The sequence below is a fragment of the Penicillium hispanicum genome (genome assembly GCF_028827665.1).
Source record: "Penicillium hispanicum strain IBT 35686 chromosome Unknown utg000005l_segment0_segment0, whole genome shotgun sequence".
Lineage (NCBI taxonomy): Eukaryota > Fungi > Ascomycota > Eurotiomycetes > Eurotiales > Aspergillaceae > Penicillium > Penicillium hispanicum.
In genome coordinates this window covers 2180384-2207196 of record NW_026623197.1, presented here as the reverse complement: position 1 = coordinate 2207196, position 26813 = coordinate 2180384, and the positions used below count along the sequence as shown (strand labels likewise).

Genomic DNA, 26813 nt, shown 5'->3' with positions numbered 1-26813 from the left:
CAAGAAGGGTGTAAGACGATGGTGGCTGTGTTGGCAACGAAGCCGATCATGAACCAGCGATGATCTGGGGATCAGGATTGGGGAGATGGGAGAAGTGGGAGTGGAGATTACGCTTCGAGATGAAACGGGTCTGGGAATAATATGAAAATGAAAATCATTCATTGTCAGGACCAGTATGAGTATAGAATCAGGGGCACTGATAACGATATGTTGACATCCCACCTTCCACCTTCATCTTCCACCTCAATCGTCCACGCATTAAACAAACCATGCCATCCTCTAGTCGAGATTGCATCGAGACAAGGCTCCGTTTCCATCGATATCATGGAAAGAATCCACGCTGTGCTTCAGCTCGGCGCTCCAACGTGGACCGAAACTGATATCCTCGACAAATTATAGCCACTACTTGGTCGTTCCCACGAGGATGCGCCCCCCCTGCGCAGCCTCGCGTCTCACCTTTCATTGGCATGCGGGACTCCCCATAAGGCATTGCATTGACACCCGCTGCAGACAATGCACCACCACGCCCAATCAGACTCCTCTGCCATCATGGGTCTTATCGTGAAACTCGCCTAAACCCCGTTAGGCCACGACAAGAGGGGCTGGCGGGTCGCGCTGACGACGGGAGAGCGAAGGAATCCTTGGTGAAGCGCTGGCTCGCGGATCGTGATCGGACACGTATGATTCTTCTCGTAGATCGGATGGCGACATGGTCGTTATGATGTATAATATTGGGGCAGAAAGCTAGGCTGCGAGATTTATTGCAAGAGGTTCGCGGCTCTCCTACAAACCTCCTATGGAGGATCAAATGCCACTCCGGGAGCATTTGATTTCCTGGATCAGGGGATGTTTAATCTTCGCCCACGCTAGTATCATCAGCCTAACCATACAACCTTGCAAACCAGCGCCAGCTTGGCCAATAGGGCAGTTGATCAAGTGTCCCTTTGGTCCCTTTGTCTTCATCTCCGGCTTCCCTCTCTGGTCCTTCCGGCGCAGCAGCTTTGCAAGTATCCCGCGGGAGACAGCAATTCTCGGGCGCCTCGGCCTCCCATTCGCCAGCAATTGATGCCATGATACCAATATAACCAAGTAACTGAAATTCTAATTACACATGTTTATACCTAGGGCGACCGGCTCTGAGCGTAACTGCGTGAGTGTGATATATCTAGCTAGGGTTCAACTCGAAAAAGTCACTCTCTTATCTCTATCCCGTCGGAAATAAATCCAACGCACCGGTTCGACACATTCATGCAAGTTGCCCCCTTCATAACAAACCCCAACGCCGTCGCAGACCTAGGCGCCAGAGAGCCCCGGCGCCAGTGCATTCTTCAGCCCTTTGCTGCGACCGCTGCGACAGTACCACATGTGTGCCAGCGGCCATCCCCATGTCTAATTGGCTGCGGCAGCTGCGCCCAGGTGACTGCTCCCTATGGAATTCGGGGATTTGAATTAATTTGACTCATATAAGCATCACTGACATACTGTCATGCCTCGCTGCATGGGTCCTATATTGAAAATGGCAATGACCAGCATGATCCACGTCCACACGTGAGACATCTCCCAAAATAGAGGGTGGCGCATATGTATATTCGTGCATGCAGGGCTGGAATTCAATCGACCCGACCCGCGCGGTATTGACTTTATCAACTCTGGTCGGACTACTTATACCTCAATAGTGATTACTTGGCCTCTCAATGCCCGAACATCTGGGTCGACTGTGTTATAGACCAAATTGGCGAACATTTCTGACCCCCATAGCTGTAATTATACAGCAAGTTCCCCGCTCAAAGTCTAGGCGCAGGTTTTTCTAGAAGGCAAAGCCAATCAATTGATGTATAAAGAATAGCCAATCTGGGAACCGATTCTAGAGAGCATATACAAGACAAATACTCAAGTTCATCATATCGGCTAAATATCCTATCTGGCTACTCTATTGGTCATTGGACTCCAAAGGCAAATAGACTAACTTAGTTGTAGTGATCCTTGTCTAAGTTTTGCTATGGTATTCACAATACGGGGTAAACAGTCCTACGCCCCGCTACCCGGGAAGAAGTAGAAATTATATTTCCGGCAAAGTAGACCGCAAACATGTCTCTTTGTCGTCATCTGACACATGCATAATCCACCTATATTACATCTGCTGAATCCTGTTCCGAGGTGGCTGTCTTGAGTTAAATACTTTGGGCGATGAAGTATCATTTAAAATTAGAAACAAACTAGTATAAGTGCGGGATTTATCTTTTCCACCAGAGAAAGATATATTCTCCGCCCTGTTTGGCGAGCTTTTGACTCAGAGTGCGACGTCTGCATTTGTCAACCTGGGACCATATGGTATTTTGACCTTTTCAGAAATTTGCACTAGGCACTAATTTATTCCTCACCATAAGCAGCTTTAACATGTTACCGCGCATGTCGTTCTGTAGTAAGTGGGTCCTTGCCATCTGGCTTAAGAACCTTGGGGTTCAAGCATGTATCATCGAGAAGGGAATTATGCTAAGTGGTTGTAAGGAGCGGTAATCTCGAAATAGAACCAGATCAATCCTTGCCTACACACATAAAAGAGAGAGAGGTTAGCAGTTGGATATCATCCTCTCTTCTCTGCAAGGATTAGTTCATTGAACCAATTGAATCATTTTCTTCCTTATCTGGTCATCCTAAAATATAACGAAACCGATTGATTTTTGGCCTACAATATCGCGGGAACTGGAACGAATACAAGAACCTTTTGTGCAAATAAAACAAAGTACCAACGTTTGAAAGAGGTCAGCTTCCTGCACTACGCAGGATCGCTACTGGTCGCTTTGAAAGGTAGTACCAGGAGATAGCTATTATTGGATAGACATATGACTGCGTCTCTAAAAAGCTATAAAACAGAGGATAAGATATCAATGGTAATACTATGGAAAGAGATAGAGAAGGTCCATGGGCAAAATAATGGCGGGCCAAAAAGAGGATGCCCCCAGGCGGGTTTGAACCGCCGACCTCTTCATCTCGTACTAAATGAGTACACAAGATACAAGTGAAGCGCTACTACCACTGAGCTATAGAGGCAGATTGGTATCCCAGTCGCCGCTATTTGTTCTCACATGGGTGTTGATTCGAGCCGCTTTACTCTACCCGCTAGGAATGTATTTTGACCGACCTCTGGAGCGTACAAGCCAGAAGGATCAAACTAGATTCGAGGATTTCTACAAGTCAAGCACCAGCCCTTGGGTATTATATGGTATTATATCAGGAGAAGGGCTGAGAAGGTGAGTGGGCGCAGAATAGAGGTACATAGGACAGGGTGGTAGGTGGCTAACCACTCTGACGGTGTAGGAGAGCCAATCGAGTACAAGATTAGGTTGAATACGCTGAAGACAGTGAAACCAAGAGATTTATGCCGAAGCATGAAGACTGCTGCAGAAACGAAGAAACTGAGATCACTAGGGAGAGGAGGGAGAGGGAGGATGAGGCCTACAGACTGAGTCTATCTACACGCAGCTACCTAATCATTCAGGCATTATAACAGGCGCCTATATATATATGTACTATATAGCTCAGCAAAAACTTGGGAGTGTATAAATAATCACGACTGTAACTTAACAGCGTCCACATCATCAAGACCCCACATGGTGGAATCCTGGCTGAACAGCTGCATATGCACGCTTTCTGGAAGGAGAAGATCGACTGGTTTGTGCAATGGCCCGTTTCCTGGTCGCCTCCAGCGAACGCCCTGTTTGGCTACGAAAACAGGGAAGATGCTAGTGTGAACCTGTGCTGTATAGTCCATGTTATGACTGCCTGTCTGTGTTAATGCGAATACGCGGCTGAAGAATCGCGAGATCGAGGGATCTGCATGTGTCTTTGACACTAGTGCGATCGGGCGCGTTCGATAATTTATAACACGGCCCTCCGCATATCTGGGGAATTCAGACTTTTCAAGCAGCTGCAGTTGCTTCCAAGAATGTCCGATCTCGAAGGAGTGTTTCCAAGTCTTTCTCGAGATGCACCGACAACGCTCCTCCAAAGCGGCCGGATTGATATTCGGGTTGACCTGGGTGGTATTCTTGCCATTAACAGCCATCGCCACCCCCTTTGACGCCTTCGCTGGTAATATTCAACAATATCTGGCAGCAGATGACAGTCAGTCTCAAAACAGCCTGCCCTACCACGACCTTCAGGATATTCTTCTCAATACCCCCAGCCCCGCGAAGGCACGCGAATGGAGTGTCTTCTACACCAACGAGTCGCATTTTACCGGGGAGGGCCAACACCAGGCCGCATGGACCGAAGCCAAATGGAAGGAATTTGGGATTCTACAGACGACTGTTGATCCTCACAGCTCCGTGGTCACATACCCCGATGGCCAGAGGGTTGCCGTTCTGGATCTCAAGGCCAACAATGCAGATGTGATCTACGAGGCGGCTTTGACCGAGGATACGGGCAAGCAATCTCCAGACGCACGCTTCCTCCCCGCATTCAATGCATTTGCTGCCGATGGAAATGTCACAGCGCAATTTTTCTATGCCAATTTTGGTCTTCGAGAAGATTTTGAGGATCTACTGCAGGCTGGGATCGATCCCAAGGGCAAAATCGCAATTATCAAATCTCCAAGCCAGTCCGTCTTTCTGGACAAATTTGGGATACACACTGAACGCGCGGCAAGTATCTTAGAGGCTCAGAAGCTGGGTGTCTCTGCAGTGATTACCTACTGGGATCCTCAAAACGACGGGGAAATATCCGAAGCCCATGGATATCAATCTTTCCCTGATGGTCCAGCAAGACCTTCCACGGCCATTGAACGGGGAACCGTTGGACATCTTGGTCGGTCGCTCTAGATCCAACTTACATTCCCTACAGTGTTCATCTCTGACCTCTTTTTCTTCAATCATTAGGCTCTATCACAATTCCAACCATCCCCATCTCCTACGCCGATGCGGTTCCGATTCTTAGAACACTCAATGGGCACGGGCCTTTAGCGACAGATTTCAATCCAAGATGGCATGACTCTGGTCTCTACCACAGGGGGGTGAAATACAACGTCGGTCCGTCACCCAAGGGTATTGTTCTCAACTTGTATAGGAACTCCGTGCTCACTCAGGGTACCGTCTATAATGTCATCGGCACCATTGAAGGCGGTGCACTCAAGGATGAGGTCGTGATACTGACAAACCATCGCGAGGGATGGGGACCCGGGGCAGGCGATGGCAGCAGCGGATCGAGCGCTTTGAATGAAGTCGCCCGCAGTCTTGGAGCAGCACTCAAGCAGGGCTGGAAACCGCTTCGAACCATTATTTTGGCCAGCTTAGAAGGGCAAGAGACTACCCACGCGGGCTCGAGAGGCTGGGCCTTGGATAATATCTCCCATCTGAACAAGACCGCCGTGGCCCTCTTGGATGTGGTGGTAGCAGCTACTGGAGGGAAGTTCCATGCCAACGGCAGTCCACTGCTTCGCCGTGCGATGCTTCATGCAACCGCCCAAATACCCTCCGCCAACCAAAGTGTCCCCGGTCAGACTGTTCTCGACCTCTGGGGTGGAGAAGTTCTCGCAGGGAGTGGAGGTGATGCGATCCATTTCCAGGCCGAGTTTTGCATTTCGAGCCTGGACTTCGGGTTCATGCCAGGTCCAGGCGATGTGCCATTCCCATATCATTCCCAATTCGACACGGTCGAGTGGATGGATGCTTATGGGGATCCTGACTGGGCCAACCACATGGCCACTACTAAAATATGGGCCCTGATGACAGCCGCACTCGTTGAGACTCCTGTGCTCGCGATGAATGCTTCTGATTATGCTGTATTTATGACGAATGGTCTTGGCGCGATCCAGTCGAGTCTAGGAGAATCACCGGAAATCGACCTTTCACCTCTTGACGATGCGATCAATCGCTTCCTCTCGGCTTCGATTGTTTTCCAGGCTCACGCCGCATCTCTCTCAGCGCGATCACTGTCGCATTTGTCGGAGTCCGAATTGAGTCGTGAGATTCATATCTTTAATAAGAAGTATATGGCGCTGGAGCGCACTTTCTCCTGGAACGACACCCTTCTTCCTGAGTTTTCGCCTAGACACGTTGTCATTCCTCCTAGTGCATATTATTCTCGAGGGGCTGTGTTTCCCTTTTTAGCAGACGCCGTTGCTGATGGTGACTGGCCAGCGGCGGAGGTAAGTGTCAACCGTTTCCTGTCCACTATAAACCAAACGGCTGCTGACTTTTGGAAAGAAATGGAAGAGTATCACCATCGATCGCATCAACACAGCCGCAGCCGAGCTAGCATTATAAAAAACTACTTATGAGTGGTTGGGGGCACCAAGGATGCGGCTGATGGCTGGTATTCTATTCACGATCGTCCTAGATGTGCGAAGAGATCTTCTAATCCCGGTCTTATTAAACACGTCTTTTCTCAAGCCCCATCCGCAGAACTTAATCCAGCGGCACGGCAAGAAAACCCACCATCGACATGCTAGGTGAGCCGACAAGTTCGAGCAACTACATAGACAGCGTCCCGCCTACATTATTTGCATTCTGACTTCCTTGAGAAGGACTTGCCGTTCTTGTTGAGAGTTTCACATCTTCAAGGTACCCCCAGGTAGACTGACAGAGCAGCGTGGGCTCTATATAGTTGCTTTTGATTTCGGGCCACGATCTGCACATCGTTCTCCACTACTACCTCAACTATGCCTGATGCGATCCGATTTCGACGATCTTTCAGCTCGCCATTGAACCACAATGTGTAATCAATAATGCATACGGTACCCATTCGTACACATCAAACATCAGGTCATCGTAAGCAAGGGAATCCAAGCGACTTTCCCAGGAGCCATCTGCGCGATTCTTTCGCTGCGCTCCCAGCCCACTCGCCATATGATATGCTCTAACCAACCACTCATTCGTCGTATCCATTCTTATAACGACTCTACCTGCCTACTTGTCTAAATATAACATTGTTGCTGCACACCACTTCCTTTTGCGATGGCTGCCTCGGGGCGGGACGATGGTGGTAGGCCAGGTGAACAGACACCCTTGCTCAAGGGCTTTGAAGACCGCCAATCCCACGTCCTGCCACATCGCAGGTTAATGGTGGTCTTCCCTGCCCTCGCACTGGTGCAATTCACCTCGTTTCTCGATCAAACCGCCATCTCAACCACTTTGCCTGCGATCGCCGCAGATCTCAAGACCGGATCCTCCATCTCATGGATCAGTGCGAGTTTCCTCACGACCAGCACCAGCATCCAACTGATCAACGGTCGGCTGTCCGATATCTTCGGTCGGCGGACATGTCTTATGACCGCGCTGGCCATTATGGGCTTCGGTAACTTCCTGTCGGGCCTTTCGCGCACGCCTGCTCAACTGTACGCCACCCGCGCCGTGAGTGGCTTTGGAGCTGGCGCGCTGAACGCGCTGGTGCAGATTGCCATTTCGGACATCACGACTCTCGAGCAGAGGGGCTACTACTTCGGCATTATGGGCATTGCTGTGGCCCTTGGAAATGGGCTGGGGCCGCTGATCGGCGGCCTTTTGACCGAGTACACATCCTGGCGATGGGCATTCTTCTTCATTAGTCCCCTGACGGCGGCTGCGATTGTCTATCTCTTGGTGCTGCCTCAGCACTCCATGGCTGATAATGTCTGGCAGAAGTTGTGCATGGTTGATTGGCTGGGGGTTGTGATGAGTATGGCTGCAATCTTCATGATTTTGGTACGTCTCCGTCTTTGCACCAGCGCAGATAATGCACTAACATGCACTGCAGCTGCCGATATCAAGAGGCGGATCCGCCGTGGCATGGGACTCACCTTTCGTCATTGCTTCGCTGACCATTGGAGCCGTGCTTCTGGTCTCTTTTGTCTTTGTGGAGTGGCGCTTTGCAAAATTCCCTATTCTTCCGAGTACGTCCAGAGCATGAAGATCGTACGGCGATTCCTCTCCTTTCTTCTGACCGAGACTCAGTGCGATTATTCCAATATAGCCGGTCCACCAACACCCTATTAGGGATGAACATCCTCATTGGTTGGGTGTTCTGGGGCAACTTACTCTACATCCCACTGTATTTCCAGAACGTCCGAGGGTATAGCCCCTCTGTTGCAGCATCGTTCATCCTCCCCATGGTCATCGCGCACGGCATGACGTCCGGGCTCAGTGGAATTTTGGTCTCTCGTTCCGGCCATTATATGCCGGTCATCCGTGGCGGTGCTATGCTCTGGGTGATCGGGACGGCGGCCAAATGCTGGTATCATCATGAGACACCAACTCTGATGTTTTACATAGTTGGTATCCTCGAAGGCATCGGAGTGGGATGTTCTCTGCAGCCAAGTATGCTTGTGCCATTTTGCGTTACTTTCGCGCTTCTGTTGGTGGCTAACGGGCGACAGTGATGGTGGGCCTTCTCGCCGGTTCGGACAAGGCCGATCGCGGTGTGATCACTGGTCTGCGGAATTTTATTCGCGATACAGGCGGTGCCATGGGCACGATTGGTGCGTATTGTCCCATTTGTGCAAAGAGACTATCACTCATTTCTTCTAGTCTCCGGTGCAATCCTCAACGGTATCCTAAAAAACCAGTTACAAGGGCATTGGCATTTTAGCCCGCACATCATCTCGCAGCTCACGTCATCTGCTTTGTCGCTGTCGAAGATGAAATTCTCCGATGCGGAGATCGTGTTGATAAAGGACGCGTATATGAAAGGTCTTCATGGCGTGTTTCTGTCGTATGTTGTCCTTGCTGTTCTCCTACTGACGGCATCCTTGTTTGTGGAGGACTACGGTCTCGCTGGGAAGACGTTCCAGCAGCCATCTCCCGAGGGAGAACAAGCTGAATGAGATGGACATGGCGGTATTTCTGCGCTAGTCAACGAAAGCGGATCCCATTATGTTTCACTATGAATCCTCAAATTTGCGGACGAGGCCCTGCTACTTGCTGTAGACACTGCCTGGGCCCATGACAGGAAGAGTATTCCGGACCAATTGGACATTTTAGACATTCTTTGGTGTCCCAAGTGTGAGAGAGCAATTGGATTTATTCGATTGACTTAGACCATTTCGCTGTAGGCACCTGTGAAAGCTCCATATGAGACAGACTATCCGAGATCCAATCTCCAGAAAGGGGCGAGAGCCGAGCGAAACTGAAACCCGGGGACACGACGATGAACTCCGCTAAGCAGGCCATCGTTCCATCACTGATAATCGTCATCGTGCATAGCCGGGAAGGTTTCCGGGTTTCATCACTCACTAAGGCCAGGGCCGACCAATTGCTGGGGAGTTGACACCAAACCATCGGTGGGCCATGGCTGGTAGTACATATTCCAGACGCGATAAATTTTGCGAGGTGTGTGGGTGCCTCATTTCCAGCCACATTAGGGACCACCATCATTCGGTCGACCCCCACCCTCTGAGACATCACCAGTGACCTGGCACGACAGCTGTAGGGCTCGATCTTTGCCCGCGCCGAGACGCGTGAGAGGGGAGCTCCGTCTCGGAAATGATGTCTCATGTGCAGTTGGCTGCAGGGACTGATCCTTGATCGACATGAGAGAAGATTCTCTGGCTTTCGAGGCGATGATGCTTCGTGGAAGATTCTCGTGTGGCGTGGGAGCGGAGCAGCACTGAGACACTCATTGGGGCGCACAGCTAGTCGCTGATAGGAATTGATAGGACAGCATCATCAGGGGGGAAGAGGAAAGAACCGCTGAATGGCAATCCTTCTAGTGCGAAGAGTCCTCTCACTGGAGTGAACAGTCGTTTTTAGATGCAAAGGATGCGAGGGGTGTATGCGTATATAGGCTGAAGCCACACACCACGCACTATCAGGCTCCGGCGCCGAGGCTAGTTGCAGTCTAGAGCGCGGCGTGGCTATTTTCGGCTCAGCTGCGCCATAAATGTAGGATGATACTGTAGGGGCAGACCATCAAGGAGTTGGAAGGCATGAGAAACACGTTGTCGTACGCACCGAAGAATCTGAGAGGGTCGTGTAGCGAGAGTGGTGTCAGGCATCCTCACCAGCATCGACGTGCATGTAGAGTCGAAGAACGGGTCAGCCGCGACTCGTTCATCTCCGCCGGGCCAGACCCAACAAGGCGCAGCAACAAAGACAAACCCGGCTTTTTCCTTCTTCCTCTTCACCTCGCACTTGGCGGCTTTCGGCCTCGATTGTCTCCCCTTTACTACTCGAGTCTGTCGTTGGCTCTTTTCTGCAGCTCTGCAGACTTACGTACGCCACCGCCGCCCGAGAGAAATCCAGCACAGCCAATCCCTCCCCTCCGCCGAGTCCCCAAATTCTCCCCAATCCACCGAACGCAGGATCCCCGGTCTTCCCAAACTCGCTCTCCCCCGTTTCGATCTTGAGAGTCCCTCAAGCCCCTCCGAAAACCCTGGGACTGCGCGCGCGAACGGTGGGACCGCGACATCCCGGCCATCCCCCTCCCGCCCATTGCCAACACAACGTGGATTCGATCTCCCTCACCGGGGGCTGACCTCCCCTAGGAGGTCGTCCCGGATGCCCGACGCACTCATGTGTTCCGAATCGACACGCGACCTGCCGGATCTTGGGATTGGGGATGCGGGTTACAGGGATGCACCGAAATGCTCCCGACGCGGTTACCTGTCCGGATCCCAAGGCCGACGATGGCGAGACACCTCCAAACGACGGTGGCATCAACAACAGCCCCGGCCGTCAAGATGGAGCTCAGTCTGGTGGGTTGCATTATTCTGCCTGGTCTTGTCATGGGCATCGCCCGCAGCTGCGGTGCTGCTGGATTTTGACAACTGCCTGGACAAGGCCGTCCTCGACTCCGACCCGGTGCAACTCCAATACGTCCCTCTCGACGTCGCCGTTCATTTCAACCTGAGTGACTCATTACATCCGCTCAATGTGACCGTCTATGGGAACGTGTCTGGTACGGCCGACGGGTCCTCGAATTATCCCTCCATGTATGATCCGTCGTGGAATAACACCAACTCGACCACCGGCAAGATCGTGGATGTCAGCACAGCTAATAACATGTACACCACGCTAATACCGACCTTCAACGTCTTGAGCTTTGTACCCTGGTCGAATAGCTCCCAGTTCTGCGAATCCGTTATCCAAGGCGAGTGCCCACTGGGGCCCGTCTTCAATTACAACCTGTAAGGAACTGCTGACCCAGCCGAATCCCCCATTGCCACTGTCCAGGCTGACCATGGTTTCTGTGTTTTCCATAGATCGGATTTGAGTACCCTTCGTGCCTTTTCCGTTCAACATGACATGATCTCGACATATCGTTTCTCTACAATCACGCCGACCCTTCTGATCCGATCCGGCGATGCCTCTGCGGCTGAGATCGGATGTATCTCGGTGCCTATCACGCCGGACTTTGGCACACCTCTCAAAAACGCTCTCACCTACATTCCTTTGGTGATCTTGATCTTGGTTGGGATTGCGACCCTCACAGCGGCCATGTATACACCCTGGGGCACGACGGATGTGTTTCGATGGACCAGCAACTACGGCCGCGATGAGGACATCCTACGACTTGTTACTCCCGGCTTTGCGGACTGTCTCCAGTACCTCCAATTTGCGGTTTTGACGGGCTCACTGTCGCTCAACTATCCGGGCTTCTTTCAGCCCGCTGTTAGCCATGGGGCTTGGTCCGTTTTGATGTTCAACCAAAGCTTCGTCAACCCTGACGGTGGATACGAGCCCATTGTGGACGGCGTGTACAAGGTCAATGGAACATACGGGCTTGGCCAGATGAACCAGTTGGTTGGGATGGCGTCCAGTCAAGACATCTGGCCGGGCATGATGATATGGTTGCTGGTTATCTTGGTCTGCATCACCGTCCTAGTTCAAGGCGGATTCGCTCTGCGCTGGCTTCACCGCGAACTCGCCCACAGCACCGAACAGGACCTTCGTTCCAAGAACATGCCATTCACCGTTGGCAACGTTATTCGGATTGTTTTTAATTACCTACTCCTCCCCATCATCTCTCTCTCCTTCTTCCAGCTTGTCATTGCTGGTGGCTCTCCTGCATACAGCGTTGCCTTGGCCGCCGTGGTGATCATCATCTTGATTTGCTTTGCGATTTGGTTCGTTCGGGTCATCGTGACCACTCGACCCAAGTCCCATCTCTTTGATGATCTCCCCACGGTATTATTGTATGGTCCCCTTTATAACACTTACTGCGACGACGCTGCAGCATTCGCCATGGTCCCGATATTTTTGAATTTTGCCCGTGGTGTTGCCATTGGGGCTTTGCAGCCATCTGGAATTGCCCAGGTCGTCTTGCTCGCCATCTGCGAGGTGGTTTCGGTGCTCACGCTTGTTGCCTTCCGGCCTTTTCCCGGACCGACGCATATGAATCTGTACCACTGCCTCTTCTCATTCGTTCGCTTCCTGACTATCATCATGATGGTGGTCTTTGTGCCATCTCTCACGGTCTCGAATGCTGCTCGAGGGTGGATTGGCTACGTCATTCTTGTCTTGCACGCATTGGTTTTGATCTTTGGATTCTTCTTAAATGCCCTTCAGACTTTGATTGAAGTCTCGGCAAGACTGGCTGGTGCTGGCGGTGCCACCCGCGGTGGCTTGACCAAGGTCTTTGGCATGCGTCAGCTTTCGAGGCGTATGCCCCGACGCGATATCGCCCGGCAGAGTCTAGGCTCCGAGGCTGCTATGCTTGCGCATGGTGACGAACGCATGTCGTCTCAATATGAAGGTTCGCGCCCTCGTAGCCTATCAGGAAGCTCTGCTCTGCTCCTGAATCGTGCGACCATCAGTGAAGGGCGTGCAAGCGGCATTCTGGATTATGCAAGCTCACAGGCTGGCTCACACGGCCGTACCCCCAGTGCAGGCCTATATACTTCGTCTCCCACCGCTTACACTGGAGCCGGTTATTCTAGTGTCTCGCCCAGTAGCAGCACCTTTATTGGCGCGCACCCTCGTGATCCGTACTATCGGCCACCCAGGCCAGGGCGACGAACACAGTCTGGCTCCACGGACATGGGCAAACGAAACTCTAGGAACTTCATGAAGCCGAGTCGGACGATCGACTTCGAAGACGAGGTTGGAGATGCAACACCGATGTCTGGTCGGGGTACGCCTGTGCCTGCATATATCCCCGCTCCCAAGGATGACATGGAGATGGACGATACTCGGCAGCGGAAGGATTATGCTGTACGTGAGGTGGACTTCTACTACCGGGTTCGCGGTCCACCGCTCTCACACACCGGTACTCGGAAGTTGAAGACGGGCCCTGCAGACCCTACGGGTCCAGTATCTTCTGCTACTGGATTTTTCCGCAATTTGTTCCAGGGCAAGACCAAAGATAAAGGCAAAGGATTTGAGGTTGTACGAAGCTCTCGTGCGCCACCCCCGGGACTGTTCCCAGAAGGCGACTATAATGAGCCCTACCGAGATGATCCAGAAGACGCGGCTGCTGGCGCTCACTCACGCAATGTCTCTGACGGCGATATGCCGTATCGAGATTCAGAAGGCGACCGTGTGGCTAGGCGCTCTAGCGATGCTAATGTCCCCGTTTTGCCGCAAGTGGATTCCGTCGGTAGTATCGAGCTTCCCAGTCGAGTCGGATCCCGTCGGACTCAAGCGGCATCTGAGCATGCGGCAGGGGATACTTCGCACGCTCTGGACGCTGTCACAGAGACCGGTTCTCCCCAATCAAGGCACGCGGTCGATTCGGATACCTTGCAGCCAGAATCCCCAGCCACGGCACGCCTTCCTTTTAGTGGTAACAGCTCTCCCTCCCGGGAGCGAGGTCTTTCCGTCGCCTCTACCTCGGCCTCGTTGACATCAAGCCACCGAACAGGCCCAGACGGCGTCCGAACTGACCGCCCATCGAGCATGGGCTATGTTGCCCAACACCGCACCCAGGACAACATTCACCAGGCAAGCCCAGACGAACCTTCTTTCACAGGCAGTGCCGCCGAACTAGTCGATGAAAATCTACATGAAGATCACTAGTTTGGAACCTACCTAGTTAACGAGGTAGTCTTAAACACTCGGAGCCTTACATTTACTCCCCATTTTCCCTCTTCATCACCTCCGATTCCAAAATCCTCGTCTATACCCGCATCTCACCTCCAATGTATTGTCTCGAAGTCAGGCGGCTTGGATCTTATTTGATGCCACAGTAACGAATTTGCTTTTTTCTTTTCCCTTTTCCATTTCATCCGTTGTCTCCATCCTCCTCGCTCTGTCTCCTACCATTGGCTAGCATTATACACCACCGCTAGCTCTGTTTCTCCTAAAATTGTTGCGAGGCGTTACTTGATTGATTCTGGGTACATTGGAATTCTGCAAATTCTCAGCGGTGGTATTGCTACTTAATCAGCCCAGAGGCGCTATTAATCTATGTCCTCCATGCCTCTTATCTTCTTCTGCTCCCTTAGGCTTTTCTTTTCTCTCTTCGGGTTGATTCGAGATGGCTCGTATCGAGGCTTTGCTTCTCTCCTTGCCTCGCCGTGGCTTTCGCTTCTCTTCCTGTACCAACTCTCCGAACATATTTAGCGTACCATTTGACTCATTAACGTCAAGATTCAACTGTATTTAGGGTATCCTCATGTTCTCGCTCGATATCTGTATGCCCCTCCCCGCAATCTACTGTTCCCTATCTGTCGCTTGTCTCTTCCTGGCTCGGTTCCCCTGCAAGATATTTTTTGCTGGTAATGCCCGCCGCTCTTTGCTAAGTAACTATGCATAATCCGCACCTCCCGAGGTCCTTTCCTATAGCATATGCCTATGGACTCGGATAACGATTCATGGATCGGAGATCTTGAGTCATAATATACCCGACTATCCAGACCAGGTCTTTTGCGGCTAGCAAGGGTACCGATACAACTTTCCTCAGTCGCGCACGCCCGGGCCTTGAATCCTCGATCAACCACCTCTAGCGTCCTGCTCGACCAATTGGCCTCCACGTGCAAATTGTACAATTCGCGAAAGCATCAACAAGGACAAAAGCCACGGACCTTGCCGAGAGCAATATACTATTTGCGAGTAAGTTGGGGCCAGAACCTTGGCCCCAACGTTACAGAACGCCAATGACTCGTAGATTCGGTTTCCATCACTAGTTAAGCCAGTCAGAGCCGCAGATCCACGACGCTGGTATGTATTTATCTTACCAGTATCTGACAGGAGCCCCAAGTGGGTATCATGGTAGATCCAGGGTCTACAGAGGGCGCAATCTTAGCGGATGTTGCCCTGTTTCAGTCTACCCTTGTAGCCCTATATCTCATGGCATAAGAAGGCTGAGATACCCCCGAACTCAAGAGTCAAGCCGGTTTTCCTCCATATCCCTTATTCCACGTCCCTCTTCGACCTTCTGAGCCCAACATACTCACAAGGAGCGGGCAGCATCAACAAAATGAAGGTGTTCACGACTTTGTCGACAATGGTTGTTGCCATGGCCGCCATGGCAGCAGCAGCTCCTGTTGCGGAAGCTGCCCCAGCACCGTTCCATTGGCCCAAGTGGCTCACCGAATGGCATTTCGTAAGTGATCACTCTGCACCTTAGGAAGGGGAGGATATACTCATCATATTGGGAATTCAGTGTGGTAAATTCTCATCCTGGGATGAGACGAAGGGGGCTTGCGAGCCTATCACCTCCGGTTTTTGAGGAGCGAAAGAAATCAGCGTTACTTCGGCAATGAAGGGGATGAACTGGTAGTCGAAACGAGTGTGGTTGTACCTACAGTATGAATTGCAGCCGAGGTTCGCGGAGCAGAACCTCGGCCCTTTGTTAAGGATGAGTGTCAAACTACCTTTCAAGGCTCGCCCGGATTTTTTGCGAGTATCACATAGTTTACGTACATGGTTTATTTTATGAAAGCACCCGCAAGCGTTGTCAGTCGATCTCGAGCAGATAAGGATCCTGCAGATCACATGCTAGTTCCCTGGTAAAAAGCCAAGTGTGTGACAGACTGCAAGGTAATTAATTATCTGATTTCTATCTCTACAAATCTTCCAAGTTTTAATTGACCATCTGTTCGCCTTGGGAGGCCAACAGGTTATTGACTGGAAGAGCTGAGTTTGAAGCGGATGCGTATTGCAATATTGGTGGCGGCAAGGCTACTCGTGAGAATCGGACGCTCATAATGACGCTCTAGTCAGGCAATGCAATGAGCCCGCAGGGAAATGCACGTGTGGCTTTCCAGTTTAGGGTTCCCGTGGAATGGAAGTTATTGTTATTCGTCATGAGGTTACTGTGAAGAAAATCATCATGTGGTAGAGTCGAACACAATTTATCACCGACCTCGGGGTGTCTGGGCTGGTTAGTCATTGTCTACTGCTTGGCTGGGGCCGATACGACTTGCAAGATAAAGACCAGATCTATAAAATAATGACTATTCTCCCCTGAGTGTGCGATGAACAAGCTGCTAACTTTACAGCTGATCGTGGTGGGAGTTTTGATAACTATATTCGGCAGAGGCGGAATTAAGATATTGGCGACGGTTCAGAACCAAAGTATATACCAAGGTATGTACAAGCAACGTCCTCGGGAAAGAAAGTATAGCAATATGCATGACTTCTAGCATAGGAACAAAATCGAATCAAAAAGCCCATCCACTACATGATACAGGATGAGACAGCCACAGTCGGACAGCGACATGGACAGAAACATCGTCGATAGTGAGAGGAAAGTCAACACAAGCGGCGATAAGTGGCAAAAGTGGCATATTCTGCCGCACACGACCGACTACACCGCCCTCAGGCCCCACAGATAAGGTGATGGACGGTCACCAGCACTTCCTCACACTCCCTCCTGCACTCTCTCTGCCTTTCAGACTCAGCCCTGACCACACCGTGGATGTGGTCTGTTCTGTGACTCTATTGAGTCTTGTTCCCTCTTTGTTGGTGTGGTGGATAGATTCCCGGTGGTTGTTGCATCATCTCTGTTTGTTGTCACGAGATCACCGGCATCCCGTCTCTTGGTTGTGATCACCGGCACCAACTCCGATGGTTATGCCACAACTACAACTGTGAATCGAGCATCCAAGAAGAATTTGAGCCACAACCTGATACACGACACCGCATCTGTACACCAAAATCATTGATCCAAGTTCTTCCATATTCGATGACGAGTAGGTCTTTTGGCAGGCGGGATTAGTCTCGCCGCCCATGTCGACGAGCTCTTGAAACGGACGAAGCATTTTCAACTGGAAAGAAACGGAACAATGTCTGGTTCAGCCACACATTCTTTGAGCGGCTCCGTGTCGCGTTCCCCATCGCCTAGTGGAAGCATCGATCGACGAGAGAACCGAGAGCACCTAGGGCTGGATGCAGAGAGCACCACAAGCCACAAAAGCAATACAGACCAGCCGCAGATCCTCAACAGTGCCGACGGAGTTGATGCAGAAGTGAGCACACGAGCTGTTGAATCTGATGAGGAAGTCAGAGACATGGACAATTTTGCAAGCCAGGTGGCAAGATACGACGCACAGCGAAGAGGCGATGACGGCAAAAGGAATGTTCTGCAACACGCTTCAAGTACGCAGTCACTGACTGGCAGTGTACAATCGAACACCATACGGCATATCTCACATGGACCGAGCGACCTAGCCACGATCGGTTATCCAGCAGCTGATCGGAAGAGGCGTTTGACGAGCACGAGCCAAGAGGCCCGCTTGCAACGAACACGTTCCGGCGAGATTGCTGTTCAAGAGGACCATATTATTGGGGCCTCGCCACACCGTTCTGTCTCAAAGGTTGTTCCGTCATCTTGGGAAAATGCAGCAGCGGTTCCTGGATCATCACGTGCAACCGCAATTGATATCTCATCATCACCACCAGAAGCTGCATCTCCTGATCGACTTTCCCGAGTTCTTGATCGTGGCAATCGTTTACCTTCTGAGGTGTTAACTTATCGGCAAGTCGGCGATAATCGAATTCGAGTGGAAGACCCGCAGCGATGTCAGAGCGCGGTGGCTGTCGAGGTTGGAAACAACTGTGCTTCAGCTGGAATGTCTTCGTCTGGATATCGACATTCTCCGAGTGGGACGATACTTAGGACCGATGCAGAAGTGGCAAGGGATGAAGAGATTCGGGGCATGGATCTCAGAGCACAGGCCGAGATGCACACGGATCTCCCGCTCGACACAGTTCGAGGAAGCCAAATACCCTCCTCTATCCATGAACGAAGGTTGAGTGTGACTATGCGAGATGACGCTGATGGAAATTATCTCGCTCCGAGTCTGCCAATATCGCAGGCCAACGAGGATGTCGAGGGGCTGCCACGGCTTTCGGCTCAAAGGGATGAAGACGTTGAGGACATTGAGACCAACCGGACTTCGTCTCGAATGTTTTCTCGCTATGAACACGCGACGAGTGGGACAGCGAGTGATGAACAAAACCTGGTCAGAAGTGCGGGGGGTTCTAGAAGGCAGGCTGCTGTAGACGCGAGCCGAATGCTTTCGTTCGATGAACGCAGGTTGGGGGAAACGTTGCGAGATGAGAGTGATGAAAGATACCTCGATATGAGCCTGCCAAGATGGCAGCCAGATACAGAGGTATCGTGCTGCCCGATTTGTGGTACAGTGTTTGGGTTCTTCTATCGAAAGCATCACTGTCGAAAGTGTGGAAGGGTAGTGTGTGCGTCCTGTTCGCCGCACCGCATTACCATCCCCAGGCAGTTTATCGTCCGCCCGCCAGAGTCAACTCAGCAGCCCACATCTTCCCCCATTGCACCCAGTCAATTCATCGACCTCACTGGTGACGACCAAGCTCCTTTGACTCCTTCCATTAATCCTGGCCTTGGAGGCGGCGAAGAAGTACGTCTTTGCAACCCCTGCGTACCAGATCCCAACCCCAACCCTCCTGGGTACAGTGCTGCGCGCTCGCGTGGCCATCGATCAACCCATTCTCTACCCTCGACGATGGGCAACTGTTTTTCTACCGAGGTGGTAAGCCATCCCTTCCCCAATAGGCGCTTTTGCCTTTCAACTAATGTCGTATTTTGCTTAGCACGACGAGAGAGCCCCTCGGCGAGCCCGGCGAGCCCCTCGGGTCGAGTTTCCGCCAGCTTCGGGCCGCCAAGGTCGCCAGTCTTTGCCCAACAACCGGGAGGCAGAGCAGGTTCGCCCCCGGCGAGCCACAGACCTTGGGCACAGGCCAGGCCCTGCTGTTGACACTCACCGCCAGTCAATATCCCCGGTTGTGCCAGAGCAAGACCTGTGCCCGGTCTGTGGGCGAGCATTCCCTCAACTCAGTGCCGAAGAGCCCATAGAGGCCCGGGAGGCCCATATTCGGCAATGCATTGACAACTATGGGACGCCGTCTGCTCGGGCCGAAGCCGAGACCTCTGCCGCCCCTGCAGCCAGCCAAGAACCGCCACTGCCTCCGCTACCAGTGCCGGTGACTCGTATGGTGGAGTTTACCTCTACCGAAAAGGACTGCTCCAATGCAGATGGCGGCGTGGCCGAATGCACGATTTGCATGGAGGACTACCAGGTTGGGGAGGTTCTGGTCCGCCTTGAATGCCTGTGCAAATACCACAAGCACTGCCTTCTGAACTGGTTCGGGCGCAAGATGCAGTGTCCTGTGCATATTCGCTCATAGGGTGCGAGCATTCCCATCATCACTGTGTGGGAAGCGGGGGACAAACCGCACTCAGGGTCGGAACGAGAGAGAATGCTCCTTTGTTGTCTGTTTGAAGTATATTAGCGGCGCATGGGCGGGTGTTTCTTTTGTTGATATCCCGTGTTATGATCTGATGAATCCATGATGATTTCCAGCCATATTCATCCAAATAAATGACGAACCAGATGAAAACCGTGTAGAGAGGTTGCCCGACCACTTTGATATCGCGTTATACTGGATGAGGCAGTTGGGGTTGCGCCGAGTCACGTGCATGGCGGTCGGAGCCGCCGTCACTCGACGCCAGACCAAATCATCCCAAATTCCCCCATGCACATTCTTCGATCTGGGGAAGCCGGCGCTTTTTGCTCCTTCCGTGGAATGCGTCTGTACCATTGCAGCCCTTGCAGCTTCTTCTAGCCACTCAGATTGCGGTGTTACCCAAAGCCACGCGAGCCCCAGCATCGGCGGTCGGCGGTTGTGTCCACCGTGCTCCGTCTTACTCCTTGAAGCCAACGGAACAGTCTTGTTGTGGGGGCCAACTGCATCGCATGTTAGCAGTGAGATTTGAGTCGGCTTTTCTCACAAAGAGCACATCTGAACGGGCCGACAGGGCTTCCAAGCTCGCTGATTTGGCGACCAGTGACCCATTACAACCCATTGCTCTTTCACAGTCGATTGGCTGATCCAATTGGCCCCGCTGCTCGAGTAAGATCGACGGGGCATCGCCGGTCTTTATACTCGCCGCTCCGACCGACATTCACCATGGCCTCCGACTACCCCGAGCCACCGCCTCCCTTCACTATGCACACTCACGGGGCGAATGCTGCATCGGCCGAGGAGCAACCCACTTTCGGCCTGGGGTTACACCACGCCGATGCCTCCCCTGACCCGGAGGACCCCCAGGTGGAGATCAAGCGGCCCCGTGCCTGTGAGCCTTGTCGCCAGCTGAAGGTTCGGTGTGATCCAGACCCAACCACCCAGGATGGTTCCTGCAAACGGTGCGCTAAGGCTGGCCGCCCGTGCATCGTCACGGCGCCGACCAGGAAGCGCCAGAAGAAGACCGACAGCCGCGTCACGGAGCTCGAGCGCAAGATTGATGCGTTGACCGCAACTCTCCAGGCATCCCAGACCAACACTACCAGTGCTGGTTCATCGCAACTACAGTCGATGCCGCACAATGAGCCACCCTCTTCTCGGCGTTGGCTGAAAGATGACCCTAATTTGGCGGGGAATAAACGCCATCATGACGGGCTCCTGGTCTCCCAGTATTCACGCCCGGACAGTCCATCTGCGGAGCAGATTCAGCCACATTCACATTCGCATTCAACATCTAAGCAGTGGCGTGGGCCCTTTGCTGGCAGCAGAGCACCGCTGAAATCTGATCATCGAAATGACTTTGTCGATGTGATTGATCGAGGGGTGATAGATGTGGAATCCGCCCAGGCAGCCTTCACTCGCTATGTGACTGAAATGGCCGACGAGATGCCCATGGTGGTTTTTACTCCAGACACGACAATGGGCGATGTGCGCCGTGACAAGCCAGCCCTGTTTCTGGCAATCATTGCTGTGTCTATCGGGCCGTTTAAAAAGCCTGCTCAGCTCCCACTTCTATCCGAGTACTACCATCTCATTGCCGAGCGGGTCGTCGTCAAGGGCCAGAAGTCTCTGGAATTGGTCCAGTCACTTTTGGTTGTCTCCATCTGGTATATGCCGCCAGACAATCTCGAGGAGCTGAAATTCTACCAACTAATCCACATGGCTATTGTGAATGCCATGGATCTTGGATTGAACCGCCGCTCAAATGGGGATCTCAAGCCTCTAGTCCATTTACGAGAAATCATCTCAAAGAGACATGTCGGACCGTCCACCGACCTCAATGGACCCGAGGCGAGGCGAACATGGGTCGGGTGTTATTTTCTGGGTATCCAGTGAGCTTACTCCCAGGCCGTCTACTTGCGTCCAACTACCCCAGTACTAATGTTCCATAGGGTGGCAACGGCTTTACGACGAATGCACCTCGTTAGGTGGCAGCCATATATGGATGAATGTCTTCAAATTTTGGAATCCCACCCTGATGCATTGCCCTCCGATCGCAAAGTCATCTGGTGGGCGAAGCTTGCGTTTATCATGGAACAAGCAAGCGTCCAATTGACGAATGAGGATCCCCAAACGGCGGTCTCATTTGCGGACAGCAAGGTGCGGTATACAATCAAAGCATTCGCAAATCAACTAGCACAATATCGACGAGATATTCCAGAAGAGTTCTGGACAGGTAAATACGGATGTTACTATCATGTAGACGAATGATCTCTTTTCTGACATTTTTATAGCGCCTCTGGCCCACACTCACTATACTATCAACCTGTTTGTACATGAGAGTGCTATGGGTGTTGACTGCAGAGACAATAACATCGTCAATTCATCTATTGACGGTCTTCCAACCTCAGCGGTTGCTCCATTTATTGATGCACTGACGACATGCATCCACTCTATCCACCAGACCCTGGACATCCTGAACACTGTTGACACAGTGCGACTGACATGCCTGCCAACCTTAGCTTTGGCTCGAACAGCATATCCCGTTGTCAGCCTGATAAAGATCTACTCTCTTCTCACCGCACCAGAATCCCGCATTGGCCAGGTTATCGACATGCAGACGCTCAAAGTAGAGTACTACCTGGATAAAACCATCACTCATTATCGGGCCGCGGCTGCACTCGACGGGGGTCGTGTTGCATTAAAATTCGGGAATATCCTCACCATGATGCGCAATTGGTTCATTAGCAAAAAGGGCAATGGACCGGAGTTACGGGAGATTTTCGGCACTGAAATGCGTTCTGACACTCGAAGTGAAAGGCAACCGGTATGTCTATCCAGGCAGATTATCCTCACGTCTAGTCTGTCCACAAATACATATTAACAATTCCGGGTAGACGAGACCAGGCACAACGCCCCTGCAAGTCCTCAGTGAACTTGCGTCAGGGGATCCAGCCAGCGGTACTGCTTCAACGAACACTCTATCGCACCGACCACATTCGCGCCCAACACCCAGTTATTCCCATTCCCCATCGAGCTTAAACCAAGACGGAGCCAATAACACCCCAACACCAGGAATGTCCCCTTACGGGCCTGTTGGGACGCCAACAAGAGTGGGAAGCATGGCATCCGCACACTCTGATCCGGCACCCGCGACCGTAACCCCGTGGTCTACATCGTCATCCTTCTCCGCGTCCATACCCGGCCCCCACGACCCATCCCAAAACACGTTCTACCATTCCTTTCCGCATACGAGGGCAGATTTGTCGCAAACCTCGTACGCAGGCATTCACCCATCTACAGCAGCCATGGCAGGATCGCAGCCAGGGTCATATGCAGACATGTCGACTGTGGGCATGTCGCTCACATCGCCAATGGGCGCGGGAACTGAAATGGGCGTCGACTGTGGGGACAGTAGCTCAAATAGCTTTCTCATGTTGGGCAATATGATGGACGAGGGATTATTTGCTTTTCCGTTTCCATTCGAAGGGAATTTCCAGTTTTAAATGGATTCTCTGCATTTGCGCTTGCTTTATTCTTTGTGATGAAGGTTGATGATTTTGGTTTTCTTATTCGATATACCCCGACGATGTACCCGGAGAATGAAGATTTGAATGCCCTGTCCCCAATGAAATTACCGAAATACACCATCGAGCTCAACATTGACAGAACTAATCGTGTCTTGGGCTGTGGCTTATGGCGTCAGCACTGCCACAACGATCTGTATCTGCGGCTCTATCACACCTCATCGTGTGGGGGCGGTGCATAAACGCCCACCCGAGAAAACGAGGGTCGTTCCTGTCGACAGACACATTCGCTCAGTCCTGGCGATGTGATCCGGCTCTACATCCAGGACAAAGATGAAGTCTGACCATTCCGATCTTGTGGCCGACACCAAGATCCGCGCCGAGTTCCACGCAGACCTGACGCACCGCTTCACCATTCAGTCGCGCGTGTGTGCGGGGCAAAATGTCCGGCGTAAAGAGACCGAAGATGTCTGGAAGAGAGAGAAACTCCTTGGAAAAGGATCTTATGGCACCGTCTGGCTGCATCGGTGCTTATCGAGCCATGACCAGACACCACCACTGCAGGCTGTCAAGGTGGTCACCAAGGCGCTTATGGCGCACGACAAGATCAACTATCATAAAGAATTGGAGATCATCGCCAAGTTCTCGCAAAAGATCGTATGTATATCCCCGACACCATCTGAGATTGTACAGACACTCATGTCTACCAGTATGCCGGTCTATTCGTCGATTATCTTGGTTGGTACGAAGACCATGAATCGATCTTCATTGCCATGGAATATCTTGAAAACGGCGACCTTGATGACAACTTGAAGCAGCCTATCCCTGAATGTGAAGCGCGAGAGATTACTTTGCAAATTACGGAGGGTCTAGAATTTCTGCACAGCAATGGCTTCGTCCATCGGGATCTCAAACCTGCGGTAAGCGTCTAGATAAATCACGAGCACAGTTGATTTTCTAACAGGTATATCAGAATATCTTCGTCGTTAGCAAGGGGCCCGAGTGGTGGGTCAAGATTGGCGACTTCGGAATCAGCAAGCGCGTCAAGCCAGGCGGCACCAGCCTTAGAACGGTGGTTGGAACGCCGCTATTCGTGGCACCGGAGGTTCTAGGGATCTATCCACCCGACACGGCAGAAATTAGCGATAATCGTCATTACACCGAGAAGGTCGATATGTGGTCTCTTGGTGTGATGGTCTTCTACATGCTCTTCCATGAATATCCATTCCCGTTCAACAACCAGAGCGTCTTGATGCGATACGTTCAAGGATCGCCGTTCCCATTCCCATCCGATCCCTCCAAAAATGCGAGCGAGACATGCTATGACTTCATGAAGTTGACCATGGCAGCCAATGCTTCAAAGCGACCATCTGCCCAAGAATCTCGCCAGACTGAATGGCTGGTGCAGCATCGTCCTCTTGAGTCAGTCTCGGAAACAAATGCTCCAGCAGTGCAGCGGAATGTCTTGGACAGCGCACATATTGTATCGGAGAATATGCAGGACACCACTGTGGATACCTACGAGTCCTTCAAAAGCTGGAACACGGGGAAGACAGACATGACTGGACCCGGCTCAGAGGAGCATTTGCCTGAGGTGCAACGTGCCACGCCTGAGCCTCAGACTGTCGTTATCGCGCCTAACCACAGTCAGATAAAGGCCGATGCGGGCTTCGAAGAGAACTATCTTCAAGAGCTCGAAGCCATTCATCAGAAAGGATTAGCTTTCTTTCAGCAGGGGGACTACGAAAAAGCGCTACTCCAGTTCAACGACGTTGCACGGCTACGAGAGGAGGTATTGGGGCAATCGGATAGGGAGACTTTGGCGTCACGGTACATGCAGGGAAAGTGCCTCCACGCCCTGAAGCAATATGACAATGCGCAGATAACCCTCCGGGAAGTAGCAGCGGGTCAAAAGCTCGCAGAGGCTGACCGGCCCGAAGATCTTGACGAAACCCTGAATTCTATTCATCAAAAAGGACGCGATCTGTACCAAAACAAGGAATACTCAGAAGCTAAAGTCAAGTTCCACCAAGCTGCCGCTCGACGCAAGCGAGCGTTTGGGGAAAATGACTCCAAGACTCTGATATCTCAACACTGGCTTGGTCGTTCTCTCTTCAATTTACGGCAATACCCAGAGGCACGGAATACTTTGCGGCGGGTCCTCGACAAACAAAGAGAGACTCTTGCACCCCAAGACCCCGCTATTCTGTCTTCTCTCGATTGGCTAGGCCATACATTTTATTCACTAGGCGAATATCAACAGGCCTTGGACATCCTCCAGGAGCTGTTCGATATCAAGCGCAAGGATCCAGGGATTGAGGAAATCAGAAGGATATCTGCGTTCAAGAAACTCGGCAACTCATTATTTTCATTGGGAATGTTTCAAGAATCTCAAGATATTTTTAACGAGTTACTTCAGATTCAGAACTCGGACTCAAACCCCAACGCCGGAGAGGTTCAATACGCCCAGCATCGACTGGGTCGCTGCTCCTATTCCCTATCTCGATACCAGGCAGCTCGTGATGCTTTCAAACTCGCGTCGGAAGGTCGAAGAACTGTCTTTGGCAGCAATGATCCACAAACACTGGACTCTCTGTACTGGCTTGGCTGCTCATGCTATGAACTCAAGCAATACAAAGATGCCCGCAAATATCTCGGAGAGGCTTCTGCTGGACAGGAAAAGACACTCGGGTTCAATCACCGAGATACCCTCTACTCACTATATTGGCTGGGCAAGGCGCTCTACGACTCCAAAGAAACCGAGACAGCCCGCGATACTTTTCAGCGGACAACAGAAGGGATGAAAACTCAACTTGGTTCTAGACATAACCAGACCCTGCGTTGTCTATTCTGGACTGGCTGCGCATACTCCACACTTGACGAATACGACAAGGCCGAGAAATACTTCCGAGACACCTTCGATGGACAGAAAGAAGCATTCGGTCTCGACGATTGCGATACACTCACGACGCTTCACCGGCTAGGTCTAGTGCTATATCATGCCGACAAGGACCACGAAGCACTAGACACGTTCGAAATGGCAGCCCAAGGCCGGAAAAGTCTACTCGGCGCCAAACACAAAGATACCCTGATTTCCATCTACTATTTCGGCTGTGCATGCTACGCACTCCGACAATGGGAACGGTCCCGGGAATATTTTCAAGAGGCCGTCGACGGCCAGAGAGAAGTACTCGGCCCCAATAATCGGGATACGCTCACTTCCCTCCACTGGCTAGGCCGGGCGTATTCTCGCTGCGAGAACCACCAGGAAGCTGCAGAGGTTTTCCAGCAGACCGCCGACGCGCAGAGAGATACCCTCGGCCCGACGCACCGCCATACGCTCGAATCGGTGTATCGGCTCGGCCTGTCTCTGTATGACATGAAAGAGTACCGCAGGGCGCAGAGCGCCTTTCGGCAGGCGCTGAAAGGCAACCGGGAGACGCTGGGGCCCAGCGGGGATTTTACGTTGAAGACCATGCACTGGTTTGGACATGTTCTGCATGTACGCGGGAAACAGAGAGACGCGGCGCTTATCCAGAAGGAGTTGATCAGTCTGATCAAGCAGAAAGATAAGACTGAATCTTCCGATACACTGGAGGTGATAAATGATTTTGCACAGACACCCGGAAGACAGTGGCCGCCTCGGACTTCAAGTGGTATTGACACGAGCAAGTCGGAGAGCTAGCATTGCCTTCCTAGATAGTCGGGT

General features: G+C 51.9%; 7 protein-coding genes across 7 annotated transcripts; all 7 read left to right on the top strand.

Annotated features, from left to right (window-relative positions):
- Positions 1 to 3986: 3986 nt before the first annotated feature.
- N7459_006266 (uncharacterized protein) lies at positions 3987 to 6263 on the top strand (the record flags this gene model as incomplete). Its single annotated transcript, XM_056945450.1, has 3 exons — positions 3987 to 4806; positions 4878 to 6145; positions 6204 to 6263. The coding sequence occupies 3 exons, from the start codon at positions 3987 to 3989 to the stop codon at positions 6261 to 6263; spliced, it is 2148 nt and encodes a 715-aa protein (XP_056799785.1).
- Positions 6264 to 6953: 690 nt separating this feature from the next.
- Positions 6954 to 8797, top strand: N7459_006265 (uncharacterized protein; the record flags this gene model as incomplete). The annotated part of the gene is made up of 5 exons (XM_056945449.1): positions 6954 to 7679; positions 7732 to 7867; positions 7929 to 8291; positions 8351 to 8452; positions 8502 to 8797. 5 exons carry the CDS (start codon positions 6954 to 6956, stop codon positions 8795 to 8797), a joined length of 1623 nt encoding a protein of 540 aa, XP_056799784.1.
- A 1101-nt stretch (positions 8798 to 9898) lies between these two features.
- On the top strand, positions 9899 to 13928 carry N7459_006264 (uncharacterized protein; the record flags this gene model as incomplete). The annotated part of the gene is made up of 3 exons (XM_056945448.1): positions 9899 to 9915; positions 9977 to 11098; positions 11174 to 13928. 3 exons carry the CDS (start codon positions 9899 to 9901, stop codon positions 13926 to 13928), a joined length of 3894 nt encoding a protein of 1297 aa, XP_056799783.1.
- Positions 13929 to 15330: 1402 nt separating this feature from the next.
- Positions 15331 to 15582, top strand: N7459_006263 (uncharacterized protein; the record flags this gene model as incomplete). Its single annotated transcript, XM_056945447.1, has 2 exons — positions 15331 to 15456; positions 15517 to 15582. 2 exons carry the CDS (start codon positions 15331 to 15333, stop codon positions 15580 to 15582), a joined length of 192 nt encoding a protein of 63 aa, XP_056799782.1.
- Positions 15583 to 17140: 1558 nt separating this feature from the next.
- N7459_006262 (phosphatidylinositol-3-phosphate-binding ubiquitin-protein ligase) lies at positions 17141 to 19520 on the top strand (the record flags this gene model as incomplete). The annotated part of the gene is made up of 2 exons (XM_056945446.1): positions 17141 to 18865; positions 18927 to 19520. 2 exons carry the CDS (start codon positions 17141 to 17143, stop codon positions 19518 to 19520), a joined length of 2319 nt encoding a protein of 772 aa, XP_056799781.1.
- Positions 19521 to 20303: 783 nt separating this feature from the next.
- On the top strand, positions 20304 to 23083 carry N7459_006261 (putative C6 transcription factor (War1); the record flags this gene model as incomplete). The annotated part of the gene is made up of 4 exons (XM_056945445.1): positions 20304 to 21469; positions 21530 to 21813; positions 21872 to 22404; positions 22475 to 23083. 4 exons carry the CDS (start codon positions 20304 to 20306, stop codon positions 23081 to 23083), a joined length of 2592 nt encoding a protein of 863 aa, XP_056799780.1.
- Positions 23084 to 23437: 354 nt separating this feature from the next.
- Positions 23438 to 26789, top strand: N7459_006260 (uncharacterized protein; the record flags this gene model as incomplete). The annotated part of the gene is made up of 3 exons (XM_056945444.1): positions 23438 to 23761; positions 23815 to 24024; positions 24078 to 26789. 3 exons carry the CDS (start codon positions 23438 to 23440, stop codon positions 26787 to 26789), a joined length of 3246 nt encoding a protein of 1081 aa, XP_056799779.1.
- Between the last annotated feature and the right edge of the window lie 24 nt (positions 26790 to 26813).